This window comes from Bos mutus, chromosome 17, assembly GCF_027580195.1.
Source record: "Bos mutus isolate GX-2022 chromosome 17, NWIPB_WYAK_1.1, whole genome shotgun sequence".
Classification (NCBI taxonomy): domain Eukaryota; kingdom Metazoa; phylum Chordata; class Mammalia; order Artiodactyla; family Bovidae; genus Bos; species Bos mutus.
Genome location: NC_091633.1, coordinates 9,821,516 through 9,844,378, shown reverse-complemented (window position 1 = coordinate 9,844,378; position 22,863 = coordinate 9,821,516). Strand labels below are relative to the sequence as shown.

Below are 22,863 nucleotides of genomic sequence, written 5' to 3'. Positions count from 1 at the left end.
TCATCTCTCTAGTCTCGGGTACGTCCTCGCCACCCCGCCCCTGCACCATCTTCCCGATGTTTGGGCCTCACCTCGTGCGGCCCATTGCCGGGGTAACCGACGCCTAGAGCGGTGCATTGTGGTCTGCAACAAAATGCAGGAGAAAGACCCTGAGGGAACCATTGAGTCTATAGGCCAATGGGAGAGTTCTAAGGGTTGCGTCAAGCCAATAGGGACGTTCGGCGGGGGCGGGGTCGACGGGAGAAGGGCGGGGCTTAGGTACTAGGCGGCGGCGGCTGGCGTGGGGCTCCTTAGATGCGCCACGGCTTCGGTAGCGACCGCCTCTCTACGCGGGTGTGAGCTTCGCCAGCCCCTCCCCCAGGAGACCGTTGCAGTCGGCCAGCCCCTGCTCCTTGGTGAGAAACTCAGGGGGTTCCGCTCTCCAGCTTCGTCCCCTACAGGACTTCTCCCGCCTTCTGTTCGCGCGGCTCGCGCTTCCTGAGAAGTGGGGTGGGGGGCATCGTCCCGGGGTGGCGTGGGGCTGGCGGAGTGGACCGGGGAAACTGCGCCTGCAGCCCATACTCCTAACTCCTCATCCTTTGCCTTGGCCTCGCCCCTCAGGTAACCATGTGTGACCGAAAGGCCGTAATCAAGAATGCCGATATGTCGGAGGAGATGCAACAGGACTCGGTGGAATGTGCTACTCAGGCATTGGAAAAGTATAATATAGAGAAGGACATTGCGGCCCATATCAAGAAGGTGAGGACGGGGCGCGGGCGGGGGCTCGGGCAGTTTGCGCACTGTTGGGGCAAGTCACAACTTCCTTCCCCTCTATAATGCGTCCCCAGAGCGCTGGCAGAGATCCTTGGGGGGCACGCAAGGTGGCGCGGTGTAGAGGTTTCCAGAAAAGGACGCAAATGAATTTTGCACTTCTCTTGAAGATCGGCCCCTCAGCGCCCGAAGTTTGTTTGTTTTTTCTTTTTTTTTAAAACCCAGCTCCACGGGGAAAGCGCCACCTAGCAACGGTTTCTAGGATCAGGGAGCAGCGGTTCCCCCTTCTGCATGATTGCTGCGCCCAGGATCCATCTGGGTGTTGGAGAGGGGGGAGCTGCGTGGGTGTTTCCAGCAGGGTCGGAGGGAGATCTTGCCAGCCTCCAGTGGGGAGTCAGTCGGCAGTTGAGGGAAAGTGGGTGGTGGTGGTTGGGGACTGGGTTGGGGGATTGGTAAATGGCAGTCTGTAGAAAGCTGGCAGGTCTGCCAACTTCTCGAGCTGTGTTTTCTAGAAGGGAAGGAAACTGGCAGCCTAAGTCGTGGGAGGGTTCCAGTCGAGAATGAGAAGATGAAAGATTTCAGATGGAACAGAAATAAATACCTTTTCTCACAAAGGCAGCAACAGCAGTGCGTTTGTCTAGTCTATAAGAATGTATTCCCCTTAATCTGAAAGACGTTCCCACTGTGTACAATACAGTAGTAGCCAAATTTCACGTAACTGGCCAGACACTTCTCATACATTTATAGAGAAAGATTTCAGAGAAAGACTAGCTTTGGCCCCTACCTAGAGCTACTTAGTGATGAAATTAACATAGGCATTCTAGTTCCTAGAGCTTCTGAGGGTGGGGAAAAATAGGGAAAAGTTATTAGTGCAATTTGCTAGCCTTGAGGACCAGGTGGTAGGGTAGATTGGCACCATCAGGATAGATGGGGGAAGAGGGCTGTTGGCAGTAAAGATAAAATTTGCCCAGGTGGCTGTCAGGTTCTTCTTCCAGCTTTCTTTTTACAGGGACAGTGGAGCACCAAGTGTCTTGTACTTTAAATTTTGATCTCCAGTGGTGTAGCTGCTCACTGAGGCTCTGTTCTTTCGGAAACCTTTTGTTTTCAGCAATACTAAAATGAGTTACAATGGCAATATTTTGGGCTAAATACTATTCTCTTGGATTTGGGGGTACATGTCATACACTAGGATAGCTTAGTTCTTTTAGAGATAAATACTAGAGGGTAAACTATAACTGATGTCACCTGCTGTCCCTGAATATTACAGAAGTTAGAAGGTGTAATTACCATGATAACAAAGCACTCTCAGAGGCTGCCCTTTCTGACTTTTACCTCCCCAGCCCCCATTCCCAGTTTAGCTCAGACTGCAAGTATGTTTGCATTAATGCACTATGTAGGCGATTTGGAGCTGGGGAACATTCTTTCATTTTAAGAATTTGCAGATGCCGAAGTTCCTCCTTTCTGCTCCTACGGGCTCTGTTTAGGAGGCAAACTCTGACCTCAGGTTTAGCACTAAAATTCTGGTTTTTTCTCCACCTCCCCCCTCCCCCCCCAGGAGTTTGACAAGAAGTACAACCCCACCTGGCACTGCATCGTGGGGAGGAACTTCGGTAGTTATGTGACACATGAAACCAAACACTTCATCTACTTCTACCTGGGCCAAGTGGCCATTCTCCTGTTCAAATCTGGTTAAAAGCATGGACTGTGCCACACACCCAGTGATCCATCCAAAAACAAGGACTGCAGCCTAAATTCCAAATACCAGAGACTGAAGTCTTCAGCCTTGCCTAAGGGAACATCTCCATCTTTGAACCTTTGTTGTGTTTTGTACAGGGCATTCTCTGTACTAGTTTGTGGTTATAAAGCAATTAGTAAAACAGCTTACATTTGTATTTATTTTCTATTCCATACCTCTCTGCCCCATGTTTTTTCTCTTCAAAATCCATTCCTTTAAAGAAATAAATCTGTTGAAGTGTAAATTAATACCGTTTGTTCAAATAATCTATTGAAGATGGCCTATTACTTGATCTTGGGTAGGTTGGTGGGGGTGATTCCTTGGAAGTTTTTGTGGAATGTAATAGACTAGCCTATTCAACACTCTGGAGTTTCATTCTTGTCCAGCCTGCTCCTGTTGTACATGGAAGAATACTACTCAGAAGTGCATGTTGAGAAATGCATGGCAGAGAAACTCGTACTCCTAACCTGATAAATACATTCCTTAAGTGCTCCTTCTGTGGTAACTGCTATAGACTGTTCTAGGCCTTAGGCCTCAAGAGAAGATGAATGTGTCGTATAACTCCTTTAAGTTTTCTGTGGCTGTAAAATGGAAATAAGCTGGTGAGAAAGTTGGGCTAATGAGAAATTTGTTGGGCTGTAGACATTTACCCTCGCCTGCCTTGGCCAAAGTATACTCTAGAGATTAAAGGTGGTCTTAAAGGGAAAAAGCTTTTGAGCAGCAGTCCTCCATGTGATTCTAATAAAGTCTGCAGGAATTTAAACTTACAAGCCTGCTGTGCTGTGCTTTTTAACTAGCCGTGTTCACATGTGAGTTGAAGCTTTCATTAGAAGGCCCAATTAAAGTTGTGGATAAGTAAAGTTTTCCTGCTATCAGTTTTAGGAAGACAGATCTCAATAAAAGCAAGTAAAGCAGACAGCTTTTGTAGATGAAATGATCCAGAGGCTAAAACAACCCACACCATCTTGGGAAACTGCAAGGAAGGTCCTGGCTTTTAGTTTCCCTTTGTTTTCAGTGTTATATGAGGTAAAGCTCCTTTGTTTTAGACCTTGCAGCCAGGCTACAGCTACACAGAGGAAGTGATAGATCTGAATTGATCAATGACTCCGTCTTAAGAATAGTATTAAGTCTAACATCTTTGGGAGACTTTTTCTTAATGAGAACTTGGGGTTTTAGAAGTTCTGATGAAGCTGAACAATGTTAGGACTGGGAAAGTTTCAGGGTAGAAAGCAAAAAATTGTTTTAGGGTAATTAAAATGGGAGAAGAGTTTTTCCTGCTTTCTGCAGGAAAAAGATAAGGAGGTACTGTGGAACAGGGGGCTGCAATTGGGGTGATTTAGGTTTGGATTTATGTGAACAGACTGAAAAGGTTCCTGTAATTCACCTTTCTTCTAGCTGCTTTCCCACTTTTGTGATCTGGCTATATTTGTTTGAAACCCGACAGGTGTTTGGCCTCCAAAGCTGCATCAATCTTGTCGATTTTAGCTCTTCTTAGAAGCAGTCCAGCAAAGAGCCTAAAGCTGCTCTCAGGCCATAAACAGCTGGACAGTGGGAGTTCTAATTTGACCTGGCCCATATCACCAGAAAGTGACAGCTTTTAACTTTTCATTTCTTGATTCAGATATGAGAATCACTGCCACTGATAGGACTGGGTTGATCGCCTATGAAGATTTTTCAGTGCCTGATCCTTGTTAATTTCAAAGGCTCCAAATGGCTGAAAACAAAATCTACGCTGAAAGTTTTTCTAAGGTTTAGCATTGTATCAAAAGTTCTTAGGTGCTGTTCTTTAAGACACTTGTATATAGACAGCTGTATCTGGAAGCTTTTTAATGACAGGGCAAGATCTTGTGAGTGAGGGCACATAAATGACCCCATCCGTGCTGGGGCAAGAGGGTAGCACATCTGAAGACATTTCAAATAGCCTTGTCTGAGGTCTCTGCAGGACCTCCCTGGTGGCTCAGCAGTAAAGAATCTCGCTGCCAATGCAGATGTGGGTTCGATCCCTGCATCGGGAATATTCCTTGGAGAAGGAAATGGTAACCCACCCCACTATTGCCTGGGAAATCCCATGGACAGAGGAGCCTAGTGGGCTACAGTCCATGGGGTCCCAAAGAGTTGGGCATAACTTTAGTGACTCAACAACAATAGCAAGGTCTCTGCAATTAAACTGCCAGCAACTCCCAGGTTGATTTCTGTAATTTCTTACCAGCCCTTTTCCCACCCTTACCCCCCTGCAAAAAAGAAAACCCTTAAATTTCATCCACACTGAAAATATTTATGGTTTGATTTTAACATCAAATATAGTGGACTATATTAAGGAGATAAGAGCTCTGCCCCGCTCTGCTGAGCACTGGAGGGGGCTTGGCTAGATAGTTACCAAACTTTTTTTTTTGGCTATAAGATCCTTTCTTCAAATGTATTCTGACAAGCTCTCAATTTTTTAGATGTGAAAGCAGAAGTCTGCTGGTACATTTATTCTTTCAACAAGGATTTGTCAAGTTGTTTTCTTCATGACTCGAACTGAGGACACAATACTGGCTTTTGGTGGAAGAGTACTGAATGAATAATGAAGAAAGTGTATTTCTTTCACCTCCCTCAAGAAGAAACTGACAAAATCCACGAAAATTGTAAACTCATTTAGTGTTTCAGTTGCACAGTTCTAGTTGTGATCCTTAGCCCTATACTTTAGGCCTTGGCTTTTGGCCCCAGACTTAGTCCTAGGCTGAAAGGTGAACTTGGGTATAGCTAGCAAGTTTTCTGGTTCAAATCATCATTGGATTCAAATGATTCATTATCCCTCTGGAAGGCAGCACTGGCAGAGAAACTACAAATACACTTCAAAATTGAGTTTTAGTGCTGGTTTTACCTTAACCACATACTGCACACCCAAAAAAAATAGGACTTAAGTAAAAGTACAGACAAATAACTCTGGGAGAAGGCCTGAAGCAGCCCCTAAGGAAAGCTGCAGTCAAGTGACAGGAACTTGGTTCTTTCACTTTGAGATTGGTCACATCAGAACGTGGGTCCAAGGCACATAGCCTCAAGCAGAGATGTCCTGCTGCTGGTCACACTAACTGGATTATCCTCCAGCTCCAGACTTCTGACAGGATGTGACTGGTTCACGCTTCAGAATCTTAACGGAGATAAAGTTTGAAACCAGAGTGAATGGCTACAATGCCTGATGTGAGATTTTCATAAGTCACCTTCTGAAAACCTGCATCTTCTATCATCTCCTTGAATTCCTCCTAAAACACAAAGAAAGATACAGCAGAAATTGACTGGATTTCAACTGTGGAGCCTTGGGTTGTAAGCTATAGATTTTTTTGTACCTGAGATGGGAACTGTCGGATACTCTCTACAAGGTATTGGTAGGACTTCCAATCTCCTGCAATGACTTCTCCCAGGACAGGAATGACCTGGAAGCTATATACATCATAGAGCCTAAACAAAAAGGCAAAAGATTAAGATTAGAACATGACCGTTAATAAGCAAGAAGGTCTAAGCCTGGGATTATAAACTCAAAAATGCCTATAGGGGTCAAGCAAGTACCTGAAATAAGTGACCCAGTTGAGGGTGTGGTGACAGGCACAGTTAGGAAGGTCCAGAAAAGTGGAGAAGGCAATGGCACCCCACTCCAGTACTCTTGCCTAGAAAATCCCATGGGCGGAGGAGCCTGGTGGGCTGCAGTCCATGGGGTCGCTGAGAGTCGGACACGACTGAGCGACTTCACTTTCACTTTTCACTTTCATGCATTGGAGAAGGAAATGGCAACTCACTCCAGTGTTCTTGCCTGGAGAATCCCAGGGACGGGGGAGCCTGGTGGGCTGCCGTCTATGGGGTCGCACAGAGTCGGACATGACTTAGCAGCAGCAGTAGAAAAGTGGGGAAGGGGCAGTTACTACCCAGCTCTGATTATTGCCATGTGGGAATATGGGCTTAACCGGGGTTGCCATATTCCTGATTTCTCAGCTGAAGTTGGAAATCCAAATTTTTATGTAAAATTTCTCAATTTTAAAATATAGACATCTAAGTCAATTTTCTAAAGTAACCATGAGCCAAACAAAATACATATGCAGGCCCACTTGAGTCTCTGGTCACTGGTTTGAGACTTTTCTGGTCTAGGTGTTATCATTCAGAATTGGCTGACCACAGAAGTGGCACTGTCCTTCAGGGACTCAGGGACTCAGAGGTTCCTGCTTAAAGCTACTGGCTGTTTTCTATCCATTTGGGAATGGGAAACCCTTGGCTGGATGGTGAAAATCAAGCCCTGTTAACAATACCAACCTGGAGAGGAGGGGATTGTTTACTTGGCTGAACTCCAGACAGAGAAACCTTCCTCCTGGTTTCAGGACACGGTGGGCTTCCTGTAGTGCCTGAGCAAGACAAGAACAATAGGACACACCCCTCAGCAACCCTCACTCGTCTCTGGAAGGCTGAGGCGGCACTAGCTTCTGTGGGCGTTACAAAGCGTGCTTCCCACAGACCCCGTGTTCAATCTCAGTTGGGAAGCTTTAACAGCAGAACAAACCCAGTTTCCTAAATCTTTTAGCCATTCCGCTGCCCATGACTAGAGAAGGTTACCTGGAGTAATCTTCTCTAGTAACTGACTCAGATTGGGGCAGGGCAATTTTTGAATTACTTCTCAAAATCATGATGGCTATCCCTCTTTGATCCAGCAATTTTCCTTCAAAGAGTCTATCTTACAGAAATGTTTCTACCGTGGAAATGACGTGGGGTTATTCATTACAGCACGATTTGAACAGCCTAAGAGCAGAAGCATCTTAATCATCAATGAGAGACTGGTTATATTAGGGAATATATATACAAATGGAATCTATGCAGCTATTTAAAAAAGGAAGAGCCAGAGTTCTTTATGTGCAGACATGGAAAAGTTTGCAGATATATATATATATATATATAAAATTGTTTTGCAGGTATATTTTTAAGGGAAAAAGCAATGGGCAAAATGTTTCATATGCTAATATTTTTATTACAAAAAGAAAGGAAATGAATACACTTAATATGCCCAAGACATCTTTCCAAAGATACGCCACTCAGAAATTGGTGACCACAGAGGGAGGACCACTCAATGGTTAGCACACAAGGATGAAGATTTTTTAGGGATATATCCCTTTTGTGCTGCTTGAGCCTTGAATTTATTAAATTTTTTTTTTAATTTACAAAGAATAATAAACTGGCTATAGACACAGGAAAAAAATGAAATTAAAACACACCATAAACAACATCCCACCCAAAGCTGGCAACCAGGCAACTGGAGTCCACGGTACAGAAATGAAACTGGGGGCCTTGCCTGTCATCTTCAAATGTTTGGACAGAATGTTCAAGTAGAAATAAAAGAAGAGCTGCATCAAATTAAGGGCTGAACATTCCCTTCTTCCAACAGAGGATCCGTGAATCTAGCCACCTTCTGCCAAAATAGGGGCTGAGTGCCTTTTCTGGTGTCAGCCTTGGGAATTGCTCTGATCTGTGAACTCTGAGTCAGGAGGCTTCATGGAGAGAGAGCAAGACTGACGGGCTCGAAGATATGAATACCAACTCAAGCAACAAAGGCTTCTATGGGGATCTGCTCTGTGGTTTTGTTTTTTTTTTAATTTTGTGAGCAGGAAAATTGGCAATTAAAAGGATTAAGACCTCTCAGCCTGAAACATTCAACTCAGGAGCTGGGCCCGGAGAAGAATCTCTCCCTTTCCTCATTCACTGTGGAGCCACCCCCAGAGAGCTAATATCCTGAGTCACACCAGCAGATTCGGCCATGGTTAACCTGATCAATGTGTGTGACGTTCCGGATCCCAAAGGCAATGGTGTAAACATCAAACTTGTTATCGTCGAAGGGCAGTTCTTCTGCATCTCCCAATATCCAGGCAAGTCCTGAAAGAGAAAAGCAGTTCTGGCCTCAGCCTGGACTGCTGTCTCCTCTGCACCCAGGGAACTGTCAAACCTGGGAAGAGGGTTGTGGGAACCCCTGAATTTGTAGTCAGCTGGACAGAAGTATGGGTACCCTGAACACCCTGTTTGTGGCTGTCTTGTGAACTGGGGGCAGTCTTGTGGCAATAAGCCCTAAACCTGTGGAATCTGATGCTAACTCTGGTAACTAGTGTTAGAACTGAATTGAATTGTTGGACAGCTGGCTGGCGCTGGAGAATTGGAGAACTGTACAGTGCTGCAGAGTACATCATGAGAAACGCTGGGCTGGAAGAAGCCCAAGCTGGAATCAAGACTGCTGGGAGAAATATCAATAACCTCAGATATGTAGATGACACCACGCTTATGGCAGAAAGTGAAGAGGAACTAAAAAGCTCTCGATGAAAGTGAAAGTGGAGAGTGAAAAAGTTGGTTTAAAGCTCAACATTCAGAAAATGAAGATCACGGCATCTGGTCCCATCACTTCATGGGAAATAGATGGAGAAACAGTGGAAACAGTGTCAGACTTTATTTTTGGGGGCTCCAAGATCACTGCAGATGGTGACTGCAGCCATGAAATTAAAAGAAGAAAAGTTATGACCAACCTAGATAGCATATTGAAAAGCAGAGACATTACTTTGACAACAAAGGTCCGTCTAGTCAAGGCTATGGTTTTTCCAGTGGTCATGTATGGATGTGAAAGTTGGACTGTGAAGAAAGCTGAGTGCCGAAGAATTGAAGCTTTTGAACTGTGGTGTTAGAGAAGACTCTTGAGAGTCCCTTGGAGTGCAAGGAGATCCAGCCAGTCCATTCTGAAGGAGATCAGCCCTGGGATTTCTTTGGAAGAAATGATGCTAAAGCTGAAACTCCAGTACTTTGGCCACCTCATGCAAAGAGTTGACTCATTGGAAAAGACTGATGCTGGAAGGGATTGGGGGCAGGAGGAGAAGGGGACGACAGAGGATAAGATGGCTAGATGGCATCTCTGACTCGATGGGTGTGAGTCTGAGTGAACTCCGGGAGATGGTGATGGACAGGGAGGACTGGCGTGCTGCGATTCACGGGGTTGCAAGGAGTCGGACACGACTGAGCGACTGAACTGAACTGAACTGATGGTGCTGGGGGAACATCACACATGCGGTATCTGAAGCGGTGTCAGAAAACGCACACCTGCCTTCTCCAGTGGATTCCTGGCCACCGTCTTCAGGGTGTCCTTCAGTCCTGAGAATTTGAAGTTTCTGGTGTCCTTGAAGTTTAGAAGAAAGTTTCCCCCAAGGTTCTCAGAGTAGACACTGGTTACTTACTTATGCCTTACTACTAAGTCACTTCAGTCGTGTCCAACTCTGTGCGACCCCATAGACGGCAGCCCACCAGACTCCCCTGTCCCTGGGATTCTCCAGGCAAGAACACTGGAGTGGGTTGCCATTTCCTTCTCCAATGCATGAAAGTGAAAAGTGAAAGTGAAGTAGCTCAGTCGTGTCTGACTCCTAGCGACCCCATGGACTGCAGCGCACTAGGCTCCTTCGTCCATGGGATTTTCCAGGCAAGAGTACTGGAGTGGGGTGCCATTGCCTTCTCCATAGTTATGCCTTACTCTTAACCAATTTTTATCCAACGAGGTGTAAAGCAGTATGCTTACGAGCCCAGGTCCTGGTGTTGCCTGGGTTCTAATGCCAGCTTTCCCAATTATTAGCTATATAACCTTTTTCTTTTTTTAAATAATACAAGTTTTTGAACAGAGTCATTTTTTATTTTTGGCTGTGCTGGGTCTTCGTTGCTGTGTGGGCTTTTCTCTAGTTTCAGAGAGCAGGGGCTACTCTCTAGTTGTGGTGCATGGGCTTCTCACTGTGGTGGCTTCTCTTGTTGCGGAGCTCAAACTCTAGGCTCCCGGGCTTCAGTAGCTGCAGTGCATGGTTTCAGTAGCTGCAGTGCATGGTTTCAGTAGCTGCAGCTCCTGGGCTTTAGAGCACAGGCTCAGCAGTTGTGGAGCATGGGCTTAGCTGCTTCATGGCCTGTGGGATCATCCCGTACCAAGGATCAAACTCATGTCTTCTGTACTGGTAGGCAGATTCTTTACCACTGAGCCACCAGGGAAGCCCCTAGCTATATAATTTTGGATAAACTACATTGCCTCAGTTTCCTCATGTGTAAAGTGGAGTCAATAATAGTACCTACTTCAGATAGTCATTAGAATTTATTCTAAGTACATAATTTAGCATAGTTATATTGGTTCTACTGGACTCACAGAGAAGCAGAGTGTCTTGACCCCAAGTCTGGTCATGAATTCAGAAAGCACCCAAGGGAGCTGCCTATCAGGGTGGCTATATCCTCCAAGAATCCTGATTCAGCTTCAGTATTATTCGACATGCAGTGAATCAGACACGAAGTATGATTCAGTAGGGAGGCTTCATCAGTTCAGGTCAGTTCAGTCGCTCAGTCGTGTCTGACTCTTTGCGACCCCATGAATTGCAGCACGCCAGGCCTCCCTGTCCATCACCAACTCCCGGAGTTTACCCAAACTCATGTCCATCGAGTCAGTGATGCCATCTACCCATCTCATCCTCTGTCGTCCCCTTCTCCTCCTGCCCCCAATCCCTCCCAGCATCAGAGTCTTTTCCAATGAGTCAAGTCTTTGCATGAGGTGGCCAAAGTATTGGAGTTTCAGCTTCAGCATCAGTCCTTCCAATGAACACCCAGGACTGATCTCCTTTAGAATGGACTGGTTGGATCTCCTTGCAGTCCAAGGGGCTCTCAAGAGTCTTCTCCAACATCACAGTTCAAAAGCATCAATTCTTCAGCACTCAGCCTTCTTCACAGTCCAACTCTCACATCCATACATGACCACTGGAAAAACCATAGCCTTGACTAGACGGACCTTTGTTGGCAAAGTAATGTCTCTGCTTTTGAATATGCTATCTAGATTGGTCATAACTTTCCTTCCAAGTAGTAAGTGTCTTTTAATTTCATGGCTGCAATCACCATCTGCAGTGATTTTGGAGCCCCAAAAAATAAAGTCTGATACTGTTTCCCCATCTATTTCCCATGAAGTGATAGGACCAGATGCCATGATCTTCGTTTTCTGAATATTGAGCTTTAAGCCAACTTTTTCACTCTCCACTTTCACTTTCATCAATAGGCTTTTTAGTTCCTCTTCACTTTCTGCCATAAGGGTGGTGTCATCTGCATATCTGAGGTTATTGATATTTCTCCTGGCAATCTTGATTCCAGCTTGTGCTTCTTTCAGCCCAGCGTTTCTCATGATGTACTCTGCATATAAGTTAAATAAGCAGGGTGACAATATACAGCCTTGATGTACCCCTTTTCCTATTTGGAACCAGTCTGTTGTTCCATGTCCAGTTCTAACTGTTGCTTCCTGACCTGCATATAGGTTTCTCAAGAGGCAGGTCAGGTGGTCTGGTATTCCCATCTCTTTCAGAATTTTCCACAGTTTATTGTGATCCACACAGTCAAAGGCTTTGGCATAGTCAATAAAGCAGAAATAGATGTTTTTCTGGAATTCTCTTGCTTTTTCGATGATCCAGCGGATGTTGGCAATTTGATCTCTGGTTCATCTGCCTTTTCTAAAACTAGCTTGAACATCTGGAAGTTCATGGTTCACGTATTGCTGAAGCCTGGCTTGGAGAATTTTGAGCATTACTTGACTAGCGTGTGAGATGAGTGCAATTGTGCGGTAGTTTGAGCATTCTTTGGCATTGCCTTTCTTTGGGATTGGAATGAAAACTGACCTTTTCCAGTCCTGTGGCCACTGCTGAGTTTTCCAAATTTGCTGGCATATTGAGTGCAGCACTTTCACAGCATCATCTTTCAGGATTTGAAATAGCTCCACTGGAATTCCATCACCTCCACTAGCTTTGTTCATAGTGATGCTTCCTAGGGCACACTTGACTTCTCATTCCAGGATGTCTGGCTCTAGGTGAGTGATCACACCACCGTGATTATCTGGGTTGTGAAGATCTTTTTTGTACAGTTCTTCTGTGTATTCTTGCCACCTCTTCTTAATATCTTCTGCTTCTGTTAGGTCCATACCATTCTGTCCTTTATAGTGCCCATCTTTGCATGAAATGTTCTTTGGTATCTCTAGTTTTCTTGAATAGATCTCTAGTCTTTACCATTCTGTTGTTTTCCTCTATTTCTTTGCATTGATCTCTGAGGAAGGCTTTTTTTATCTCTCCTTGCTATTCTTTGGAACTCTGCATTCAGATGCTTATGTTTCCTTTTCTCCTTTGCTTTTCACTTCTCTTCTTTTCACAGCTATTTGTAAGGCCTCCTCAGACTTCATAGGAGGCTTCATAGAGGAAGGTAAATGGAAATAATCTTCCTGTGAGGCACACTAACAGTATTTAACAAGAACCTCAGCAATGAGCATGCCCTTTAACATAGCCATTTGATTTTTTGGAGGAAATTTTTCAGAGGAAGACACTAACAACATTATCATCAAAGCTACTGCTTACTAAGCCCACGATGACGAGGTCTATGTAATCACTTTACATACATTAGCTTCTACAGGCCCTCTGCAGTGAGAATGCAGAGTCTTAACCACTGGACCACTGGAATTCCCAGGAATATTTCTTTTTAAGACTTATTTTTTTTTTAATGTGGACCATTTTTAAAGTCTTTATTGAATTTGGTTACAATATTCATTGTGTTTTATGCTTTGGTTTTTTTGACTGTGAGGGGCATGAAAGAATCTTAGCTCCCTGACCATGGATCGAACTCCTACCTCCTGCATTGGAAGGCAATGTGTTAACCCTGGAGTACCAGGGAAGTCCCCAGAAATTTTCAATAACATGGAAAAATCTCATGATACAATGCTAAATTAAACAAAGCAGAATACTAAATTATATCTCCAAGATGTTGTCAATATTATAAAAAGGAAATGATTAGGAAAAAGCTAGGGAGCAAATATACTAAAATACTGAGGGTCATCTCTGGATGCTGGAACTATGGTTAATATTTACCTCTTCATAATGTAACTTTTCAAATGTTTGATTTCTAACATCCCAAATTTTCCCAAATATATCACTTTTATAATCCATCAAATCTTTTTAAGGTTTCTGCCCTCCAAACTTCTACTTTGGGAGGAAGTGCTGCATGTAAATACAACATATAATGGTGCTACACACAAAAATGCCTTTCTACATTAACTTTTATAGTTATTAAATAATTTCTAGGATCCTTCTATTTAGTTTCAAATTTATTTTGGCATGATATGTGTTGCAAAGGCATTATTATTGGAGACTGGTACCTTGTAACTCAGCTGGTAAAGAATTTGCCTGCAATGCAGGAGACCCTGGTTCAATTCCTGGGTCGGGAAGCTCCCCTGGAGAAGGGAAAGGCTACCTACTCCAGTATTCTGGCCTGGAGAATTCCAAGGACTCCATGGGGTCGCAAAGAGTCGGACATAACTGAGTGACTTTCATTTCACTTTCAAAGCAGAGGAAAAATAAAACCAAACTCTGCAGCACCTAATGATTCCTACACAGGTGGATCTGTCTTGGCTGTTAGGAGACTCTGAAAGGCAAGCTATGCTATGGCAGAGATGATTCCAGAAGTGGAACGTTACCCATCATTCCCATCTTTGTTCTCCACTCTTCATGGCTGAGCACCAGAGAGAAGGGAAACACGTTTCTCAGTAGGAGTAAGAACACAGTGCCTTTGTCTAGAAACACTAGTGACTGTCCGCCTTCTGATCAGTGCTGATGGTTAACAAAAGAGCCCTTCATCTGGGGGGCCAAGTGGGCTGCAGTTCGTCTAGGCAGCTCGTTCTGGGGGTGGAAGTAGGAGGAGGAAGAATTAACCTAAAACAACCACAGACACTCGTGGTGGGGAGTTGGTGGGAGAGGAGAGAAGTGCTGATGTTGACCCGAGGGACTTGGGTTCTTTGTTGGGTACCACTGCCTCTCACTGGGGCTGCCTGCAGTGCTCGGCCAGTGTGGAAGAGGGCAGTACAGTGGCTCTGAAAAGCTGGGTAAACGTGCTGCAGCTGCCAGATCAATACATCTACTGGGGCAAAATACTGGGGGCAAAAGTATTTCAAAATATAAAAAGAGAAAGCCAAATGTAAAATGTGTATCTTTAAGCTAGAGCAGAAACTGTCCATTTGGGAGCTGCAGCAGCTGCCTGGAGATAGCCAGTCACTTTCCCCTTGGCTGAAGAGCAGACCGTGCGAGGGAAGTTTGAAGAGTACCATTTACGGGTGATTCTTCAACAGCATCAGCTGCGCCCTCTGAGAAACCCATGCTGAAATAGAGATAGGAGGGCAAAGTTTTCTTTTCTGGCGGGGGGGTGGGTTGGTTGGGGGGTGACGGGAGATACCCGGAAAAAAAATAAAAAGAAGAGGAAGCAAGGATGTGTGTGGGAAGAGCCATGAGACCTTGACGCAGATCTGAGAAAGCCCCAGCCAACCCAAGAGGGGGGTTCTGGAACAAAGACTGCCTGTGAAGAGAGCCCACATGGCATATGTTCAGGCCTGGGTGCCCCATGGATCCTTGGTCACTGGCTGGGTGCCACCAGGTTGGAAAGCTGAGGCAGAGCTTAGTTTTGGGAGGGGGATGAAATGGCTCAAGAATAGGGTGCTGGGGTCATCAGAGAGCTGCTGGGAATTGAAAGCCAAACTTCTGTCTCAGGGTCCAAGAGCTGAGACCCAAAGAGTCAGTCCACATTTCAGATCTGCCATTTAAACTGCATGACTTGAATAAGATACTTAACCTCTTTGGGTCTGGGTTGTCTCCCCTGTCACTTGAGGCTGGTAACTGGTTTCTGAAATAACTTATGCAATAGTACACATGCTAGACTCGGCCCCACAAAGTCCACTCCTATGTATCTATTAGTTTCTGAAATCTGGAAAAGAAAGCACTTCAGCACTGTACACATTCCATTTATAAACATCTCCTCCAGGTCCACTTTCTGCAGGACTTACCAGCTTTGTATCCTTGAGCACGGGCTTTCTGTTTTCCAATCTTTAGCATCTCCTTGTTGATGTCACAGACCATGACATGAGAACCACCCAAGGAATCCTCTTCATTCTGGTACTTTCTGGCAATTTCTTCCCAGGATAAATTTTGTTGGGCCCTTAGCTGCCTCTTCTGCTTTCTCTGATGCTGCGCCTGAACATAATTAAGGAACCGGAATGCAATGTCACCTGTGGGAAGCCAACAGGAGGAAAGATCAAACACAAACACAACTGCAGCATTTCTTAAACCCAAAAGGAGAAGCAAAGATACAGGGGTTGAGGAGTGTATGAAAACTGAAAGGCTGTACTCATTTCAATAGTTCATTTTGTTTCTAACAGCAATTTTTTAACTGCTAAGATTCTTTAAATAAAAAACCTTTAAAAACTGCATACGTAATGCATGGACACATTCTTACTCTAAAAGGCTCAATACTTAAATATATAGAATAAAACATGAAAGTTGCCATCTCCACACTCTCCAGACATGACAAGTGGGAAGAGCTGAGTGTACTGCTTCCTAGTCTTTTTCTAATAATTTTTTGACAGTAACATGAAGGTATACTCACAAGCAACAACAACTCACTGCCCCACCACTCCCCATAACCAGCTCAGTTCTTTCCCAATCCCTTTAGCGGTTTCTTCTGTTGGTTACAGCTATTTCTTTACTCACAAAATTTATAAAGCTATCCTGCCCCCATCTCTGCTTGCCTCTGTCCTCCCAATATATTTATATCACTTTTAATAGTTCCTCACAGATACCTGTGTAACCTAGAGTAATAAGCTAATCTATATTTTCTTTTTTTTTAATTTTTATTTTTTAATTAGGGGTACAGTTGATTTATAGTATTTCAGGTATATAGCAAGATGACTCAGTTACACATATATTTTCATTTTCAGAGTCTTTTCCATTATGGCTTATTACAAGATATTGACTATAGTTCCTTGTGCTATATAGTAGGTCCCTTTTGCTTATTTTATATGCAGTAGTATATATCTGGAGAAGGCAATGGCACCCCACTCCAGTACTCTTGCCTGGAAAATCCCATGGACAGAGGAGCCTGGTAGGCTGCAGTCCATGGGGTCGCTAGGAGTCAGACACGACTGAGCGACTTCACTTTCACTTTTCACTTTCATGCATTGGAGAAGGAAATGGCAACCCACTCCAGTGTTCTTGCCTGGAGAATCCCAGGGACGGCGGAGCTTGGTGGGCTGCCATCTCTGGGGTCGCACAGAGTTGGACACGACTGAAGCGACTTAGCAGCAGTATATATCTATTAATCCCATTCCAAGTTTATCCCTCCTACCTTGTTTTATTATTCCATCAACTATAGATAGTAACTTTTGACTCCTTTCAACCTTCCATTTTATATATATATATGTGTGTGTGTGTGTGTGTGTGTGTATGTTCTGTCAAGCCTGATAACATTGTATTTGTTCTATAGCTCTAAGTTTTCTGTGCTTTGTTGATGGTTTGAGTTTAAAAGCAGAAGATCAAGTGTTTACATTATTGTGACCATGTCGTAAATACTGTTTAGGCAAAGCCAGTGCTTTCAGGATCATATTTCCTTTTTTATAATGCTGTTTCCTTGTCTTTGTTTTCTTTTTTTTTTTTCCTTGTCTTTGTTTTCTTCTTTGTTTATTTCTTGTAAGAAATACAGCCTTAGGTTTTCCATTTTCTCCATCCAATTAGGTATTCTTCAGTCACTTTCCTATAAATTTAAATATAATTATATGTACTCATGAAACAACTTAAAAACATAAATGAGGGTTAAATTATATCCATTGTATATAACTTTTCTTTTCCTTCCCACTTAATATGTCCTTGATACTGTTCCATCAGTATTCATAGGCTTTTCTCATTCTTTTAAATAGCTACCTAATATTAATATTTTATAGTATTGATGTATCTTAAAGTCATTTTTCACTGAGGTAGAAACAGGTTACTTCCAACTTTTCACTATTACTAAAAATTATGTAGTGTGAGCATATTTGTAACTGTATGTTTTAAATGTCTTTTTAAATGTATGGGCTTACTTTTTAATTGCATTTTCTAAATGGGCAGTTGTTGGCATGTGGTAATGTTACTGGCTGGGATGCACTGGAGGTAGTGGCAGCTCTGAAACTTTTCTGTAGCTGTATCTCTGTGCAAGGTTTTTTTTTTTTTTTTTTTCAGATTAAATGTCTAGAATTGGAATTGTGGGATCCTAGACTAAAAAGCATTTTAGATTTTGATAGATTCTGCTAATGTCCTCTACCTCACTTTCCTCTGTGCTTCTTTTTGGGGAGAGGACCACACCAACAAAGCCAAACATAAACATGGACATTATTCTATTGCAATTTATTATTATGTATTATTCTATTAGTATAGATTATTACATTATTACATTATATGACATTTTCCTCTCCAAATGCCTAGTGTGCACCAGGAGACAAAGGACCATGCATAAATAAAAAGAGGCTTTTTTTTCCAATAAAAAAGCTTTCAATATCTGATATGATAGTACATTAGGCAGAAAAGGCTGCCTTGAAAACTTATATGATAAAAGCCCCTCCCTTCCTCAGCAAAGAAAGACAGCAAGTGGGCTAAAGGTTAAACAGAAAGCAAAAATAGGTGTTTAGATGGGGAAAGGACACTGGAGGAAAAAAATTGCTCAGTTTACTTTGTAATCCTCTGAATTTTAGAAAAATGACAGGTTTTGCCAAATATCAAAATGGCAAAACTAATACAATTATATAAAGTTTAAAAATAAAATAAAAATAAAATAAAATTTAAAAATAAAAATAAAAACCAAAAAAAAAAAAAAGTGCAACAATAGAGTAGATAAAAAAAAAAAAAAAAAAAAAATGACAGGCACAAAGTTGATATTCTGTGTTTTTGATTGGCATTCAGTAGGGCTTCCCTGGTGGCTTAGTGGTAAAGAATCCACCTGCCACTGCAGCAGACAAGAGTTCACTTCCTGATCCTGGAAGATCCCACATGCTGTGGAGCAACTAAGCCACAACTATTGAGCCCATGCTGTAGAGCCAGGGAGCTGCAACTGCTGAGCCCACGCACTACAGCTACCGAAGTCTGTGCACCCTAGAGCCTGTGCTCTGCAACAAGAGAAGCCACCACAGTAAGAAGTCCACGCCCATAGCTAGAGAGTAGCCCCTGCTTGCTACAATTAAAGAAAAGCCTGAGCTTCAGTGAAGACCCAGCACAGCCTAAATAAATAAAACTAAAATAAGAAAAAAGGAAAGAGTAAATCTTTCTGAGAAGTGTATTGATTTTCAATCACCATGTTCAGCCTAATGGAAGGTGAGCTAGCTCATTACAACAAGAGAAACTAGTTTTTATGAAAAGAGTTCAGTGTTACCCAAGGAGACCAAACTGGACATTACCTGTGCCTCCAGCAACATCCAGAAGCTGGGTCCCAGGAAACGGGCGCATCTTCCAGAGCAGCAAATCCTTCCAAACACGATGGATACCGAGACTCATCATATCATTCATCACATCATACTTCTTGGCCACACTTTCAAACACCTGATAGACTTGACATGAGAGAAATACAACATGACTGGGCTACTAATAATATTAACCTGGAAAAGTCCTAAATGTAAGAAAGTTCCCCGTTCCCCCATAAAATTAACTATCTGCAAGGTGGAACCAAGTCATAGTGCTTATGCCCAAATCTGCACATTACCGCTTTAAAAAAAAGGCTTAACTAGGGACTTCCCTGGTGGTCTAGTGGCTAGGACTCCACACTCCCAATGCAGGGCACCCTTGTTTGATCCATGATTGGGGAACTACGTCCCACATGCCACAGCTAAGAGTTTGCATACCACAAGGAAGACGAAAGATCCTGCCTGCTGCAACTAAGACCCAGTGTATCCAAATAAATAAAGAATTTAAAAAGGCTTAAACTGCTTCAAGTAAGAAATAAGTCAACCTCTTTTCTGTTATCTTAGCTTCACATAGGACCATTACCTTGCAATAATGCCATGCACATACTTAGTAGTAAATCGCTTTCTTTTTTGGCCATACTGCATGGCTTGCGGGATCTTAGTTCCCTAACCAAGGATCAGCCCCAAGCTGAGTCCTAACCACTGGACCGCCAGGGAGTTCCCCAGTTTCCATTTCTTAGAGGAAGGGGTGGGGGGATTGGAATTTTTCTAAAAGTATCATAATTAAAGACAACAAAATCCATTAGAAAGACATGAAAAATGGATGGGAAGACCTCAGCTCATCTCTGCCTGTGTCACTGAGAAAAACCTCAGGTTCAACTTGGTGGGCAGATGAATGGTAGGACGTGAGTCACGGCCAAGTTGAATTGTAGAAGGTTCTCATGACTCCACAGGACCAAGGAAGAATGTGGAATATGGACTGGCTGAAGAGTTAAGGGATTTACTATCTAAGATGCTTCAAAGCACAGGCTACATTTAACTTCTTTGCATCTCCATTTCTGTTCATCAGATAACAATATCAGTGCGAGCCTCCTACCTACCTGCCAGAAGGACTGAATCAGGTAAAGAAGGGGAGATATGTTGAGTTCCTCAGATGAAATGTGCTGCTAAGACCCAAAACATTACTGTCCTCTGCTGAATCAGCAGACAATAGAGCCCTCCTCCTTTCACTCAATCTTGAACACCTATTCTCAATCCTGGGATCTTATAAGCTTGCTCTTTGCTTTTGAACATCTGGGATATTTAGAGGGACACTGAGGCTCAACCCACTGAGTATAAGCCCTTCTTGCTTTATGTGGTTCTAATATGCAAGAATTTCAGTTATTGTGGTTTAGTTCAATAACACCAGTCCTCTAGCAACATCATTCAAATACAATGGTATATTAACTGTGAGTAGTTGCATAAAGTACAAATCTTGCTAGTAGTCCTTCAGTCCACAAATCATGCATAAATAAGAGATATGCATCACGATCAGAAACCAATTAGGTCACTTCTCTCAGAGTCTGTAGGGGGTTGGTCACTATACATCCCTTATTCACATGCAGACAGCAAAGCATGTAGCTGTTTTACCTTCTGATCTCAGTTGTGAATCTCTGTAGCATTTTACAAAACTAGATAACTGAAAGAGGAAACTGGGCTACAAAAATGAAAGTGCAACAAAATAATGAAAAGGGATAACCTTAGAGGTGAAATTTGAACAGAATGTCAATGGAATCATAGGAGAAACATGACCATGGGGATGTTGATACTGCCACCCCAGACATTTTGGAATTGCAGCCACAGGAACTTTGGGAAGATGAACTTATGGCGTTTACTATCATTTTACCTGGCTCCACTTATTTCACCCCACAATCAGTTATCAAGCTCCTAATGTGCATCAAATGTTGAGAACACAGTTATGAATGAGTCTTAACTTTCTGGGGATTCACAATGAAATGTGTTAATTTAAATTTGATATTCAAGGAATTATAGTAGAGCTATGTATTTAGTAAGGTTGAGGTGGAAGGTAATACAATATACTAGCCTATAAGAGGATCAAAAATTCAATTGTAGGCTCTTTTTGTTATTTCCTGGGTGACTACAGGCCAAGTTAAGGAACCTCTCAGAGCCTCACCTTATCTATCTGTAATGTGAGCATAATACCTTTCTCATTACAAATGGTACAGCTGGAATTTTAAAACAGGTCTTTTCCTTTCCCAAGTCTTATGGTGAAAACAAAGAAAGTGCTGAACAATATCTAACACTTATTGAGCAATTATGAAGTGCCAGGCATTATTCAAAATTCTTTAGTGTGTGAAGTAATATAATCTTCACAAGAACTCCATGAAAGAAATTACTATCTTCCCTATCTGGCAAATTTGGAAGCTGAGGCACATATTAATAGATAAAATAGTCTCCTCCTTTCTTTCTATAAAAGACGGCCTATCCCTTTAGCAAGAGATTAACAATATGGGCTCAGTAGTCAGACCGAACTAGGTTGGAATAGCAGTGCCACCACCAGTTAACTACGTTAAACTGGGCAAGGTTCTGCTTAACCTTTAAGTCTCTATTTCCTCATGAGTAAGATGGAATAACAATACTCACCATCAGGAAGTTGAAATGAGAATTGTAAATAATGTCTGCACACTGCCTGGCACATCATAAATGCTCAATTGAAGGGGTTCTGAGATAATTGAAAAGAGAAGGCTCTAATTTTGGCAGAGACAGACTAAGGGTACTCTTTGGAGGTCAGGACTGCACAAGTTAATGCATCAGAGGCGCGTGCGTGCGTGCTAAGTGGCTTGAAGCAGTCGTGTCCGCCTGCCAGGCTCCTCTGCCCACAGGGATTCTCCAGACAATAATACTGCAGTGGGTTCCCTTGCCCTCCTCCAGGGGATCTTCCCGACCCAGTGGATTGTTTACCACTAGCGCCACCTGGGAAGCCCCTCAGCGGAGCTCACAGGACGTTAAATCAATCCTTGGTTTGGGCAGAAGAAACTAGACCATAGACGGTCAGATCCTTCCCATTCAACTTCTCACCCCTTTTACCTTTGCCCCCCTTCTCCTCTTCCGACACAGTCTCAAACCCAAAGTGCGTTTCGGTTGCCTCCTTCTCTTGGGACAAGAGCCGTGCACCCAGGGGGCCCCTGGGCGAGGAGCTACGAAGCCCGGGGAGCCTGCAGCCCGACACTGCCCTCGACCACCCACAGCCGCAGAAGCTCCATAGAGCCCAGCTCCTGGGGGCTGCCATCTTGACAGTCGGGTGACCGCTGTCAGACAGGACGTAGCGTAGCATCGCTAGATGGCTGACGGCGGCCGACCGGAGACATTATTAGCTGAACGCGTCTTGAAATCTGATGCTAAGTAGCTCTGCAGGATCTCTGGGATCCTGAGGCTGTTTAGTCTTTGAGTACGCGAAATCCCTTTTTCTCTGTCTTTAAATTAAATATAGAATTCACAAGGAATCAACGGACCTTAGGGAGAGCCCCAGTCACTTCAGATACCAGGTCTCTGAATCCTGCCAATCTGTAGTGTGTTAGTGTCGCTCAGTCGTGTTCGACCCTGCGATCCCACGGACTGTAGTCCGCCAGGCTCCTCTGTCTATGGAATTCTCTAGGCGAGAATACTGGAGTGGGTAGCCATTCCCTTCTCCAGGGGATCTTCCCAATCCAGGGATCAAACCCCCATCTCTTACATGTCCGGATCGAATCCGCGTCTCTTGCGTCTCCTGCATTACAGGCGGATTCTTTACCATCTGAGCCATCAGGGAATCTCATTAGTAGATTAGTAGATTAGTACTACTAATCGGTAGTACTAACTCTGGAGATACCAGGTAGCTCCCTTTTTCCGGTGCGGAAGAGGGCAAAAGGAGCTTTTGAATCAGTAAATGACACTGGGCATGGATTCTAGGAATCTTTTTGATCGAAATTCTCTGGTGATTTGTATGAGAGGGATGTGCAGAATAATCTTGAGAAACTTGTGCTAGATTACTCTGAATGATAGACATAGGAAAGACAGTTCTCTGGTCTTTCCATCTTATGAACCTAGGAAACTCATAAAT

General features: G+C 43.5%; 2 protein-coding genes across 2 annotated transcripts; one reads left to right on the top strand and one right to left on the bottom strand.

Moving 5' to 3' along the window:
- The first annotated feature begins 252 nt into the window (after positions 1 to 252).
- On the top strand, positions 253 to 2,729 carry DYNLL1 (dynein light chain LC8-type 1). Its single transcript, XM_005891482.3, has 3 exons — positions 253 to 395; positions 601 to 738; positions 2,306 to 2,729. The coding sequence occupies exons 2-3, from the start codon at positions 607 to 609 to the stop codon at positions 2,441 to 2,443; spliced, it is 270 nt and encodes an 89-aa protein (XP_005891544.1). The 5' UTR covers positions 253 to 395; positions 601 to 606; the 3' UTR covers positions 2,444 to 2,729.
- Positions 2,730 to 5,106: 2,377 nt separating this feature from the next.
- On the bottom strand, positions 5,107 to 22,087 carry COQ5 (coenzyme Q5, methyltransferase). The gene is made up of 7 exons (XM_005891483.3): positions 21,852 to 22,087; positions 18,762 to 18,911; positions 15,348 to 15,569; positions 8,268 to 8,374; positions 6,770 to 6,858; positions 5,815 to 5,926; positions 5,107 to 5,730 (listed from the first exon to the last, which is right to left on the bottom strand). The coding sequence occupies exons 1-7, from the start codon at positions 22,051 to 22,053 to the stop codon at positions 5,620 to 5,622; spliced, it is 993 nt and encodes a 330-aa protein (XP_005891545.1). The 5' UTR covers positions 22,054 to 22,087; the 3' UTR covers positions 5,107 to 5,619.
- Positions 22,088 to 22,863: the final 776 nt, after the last annotated feature.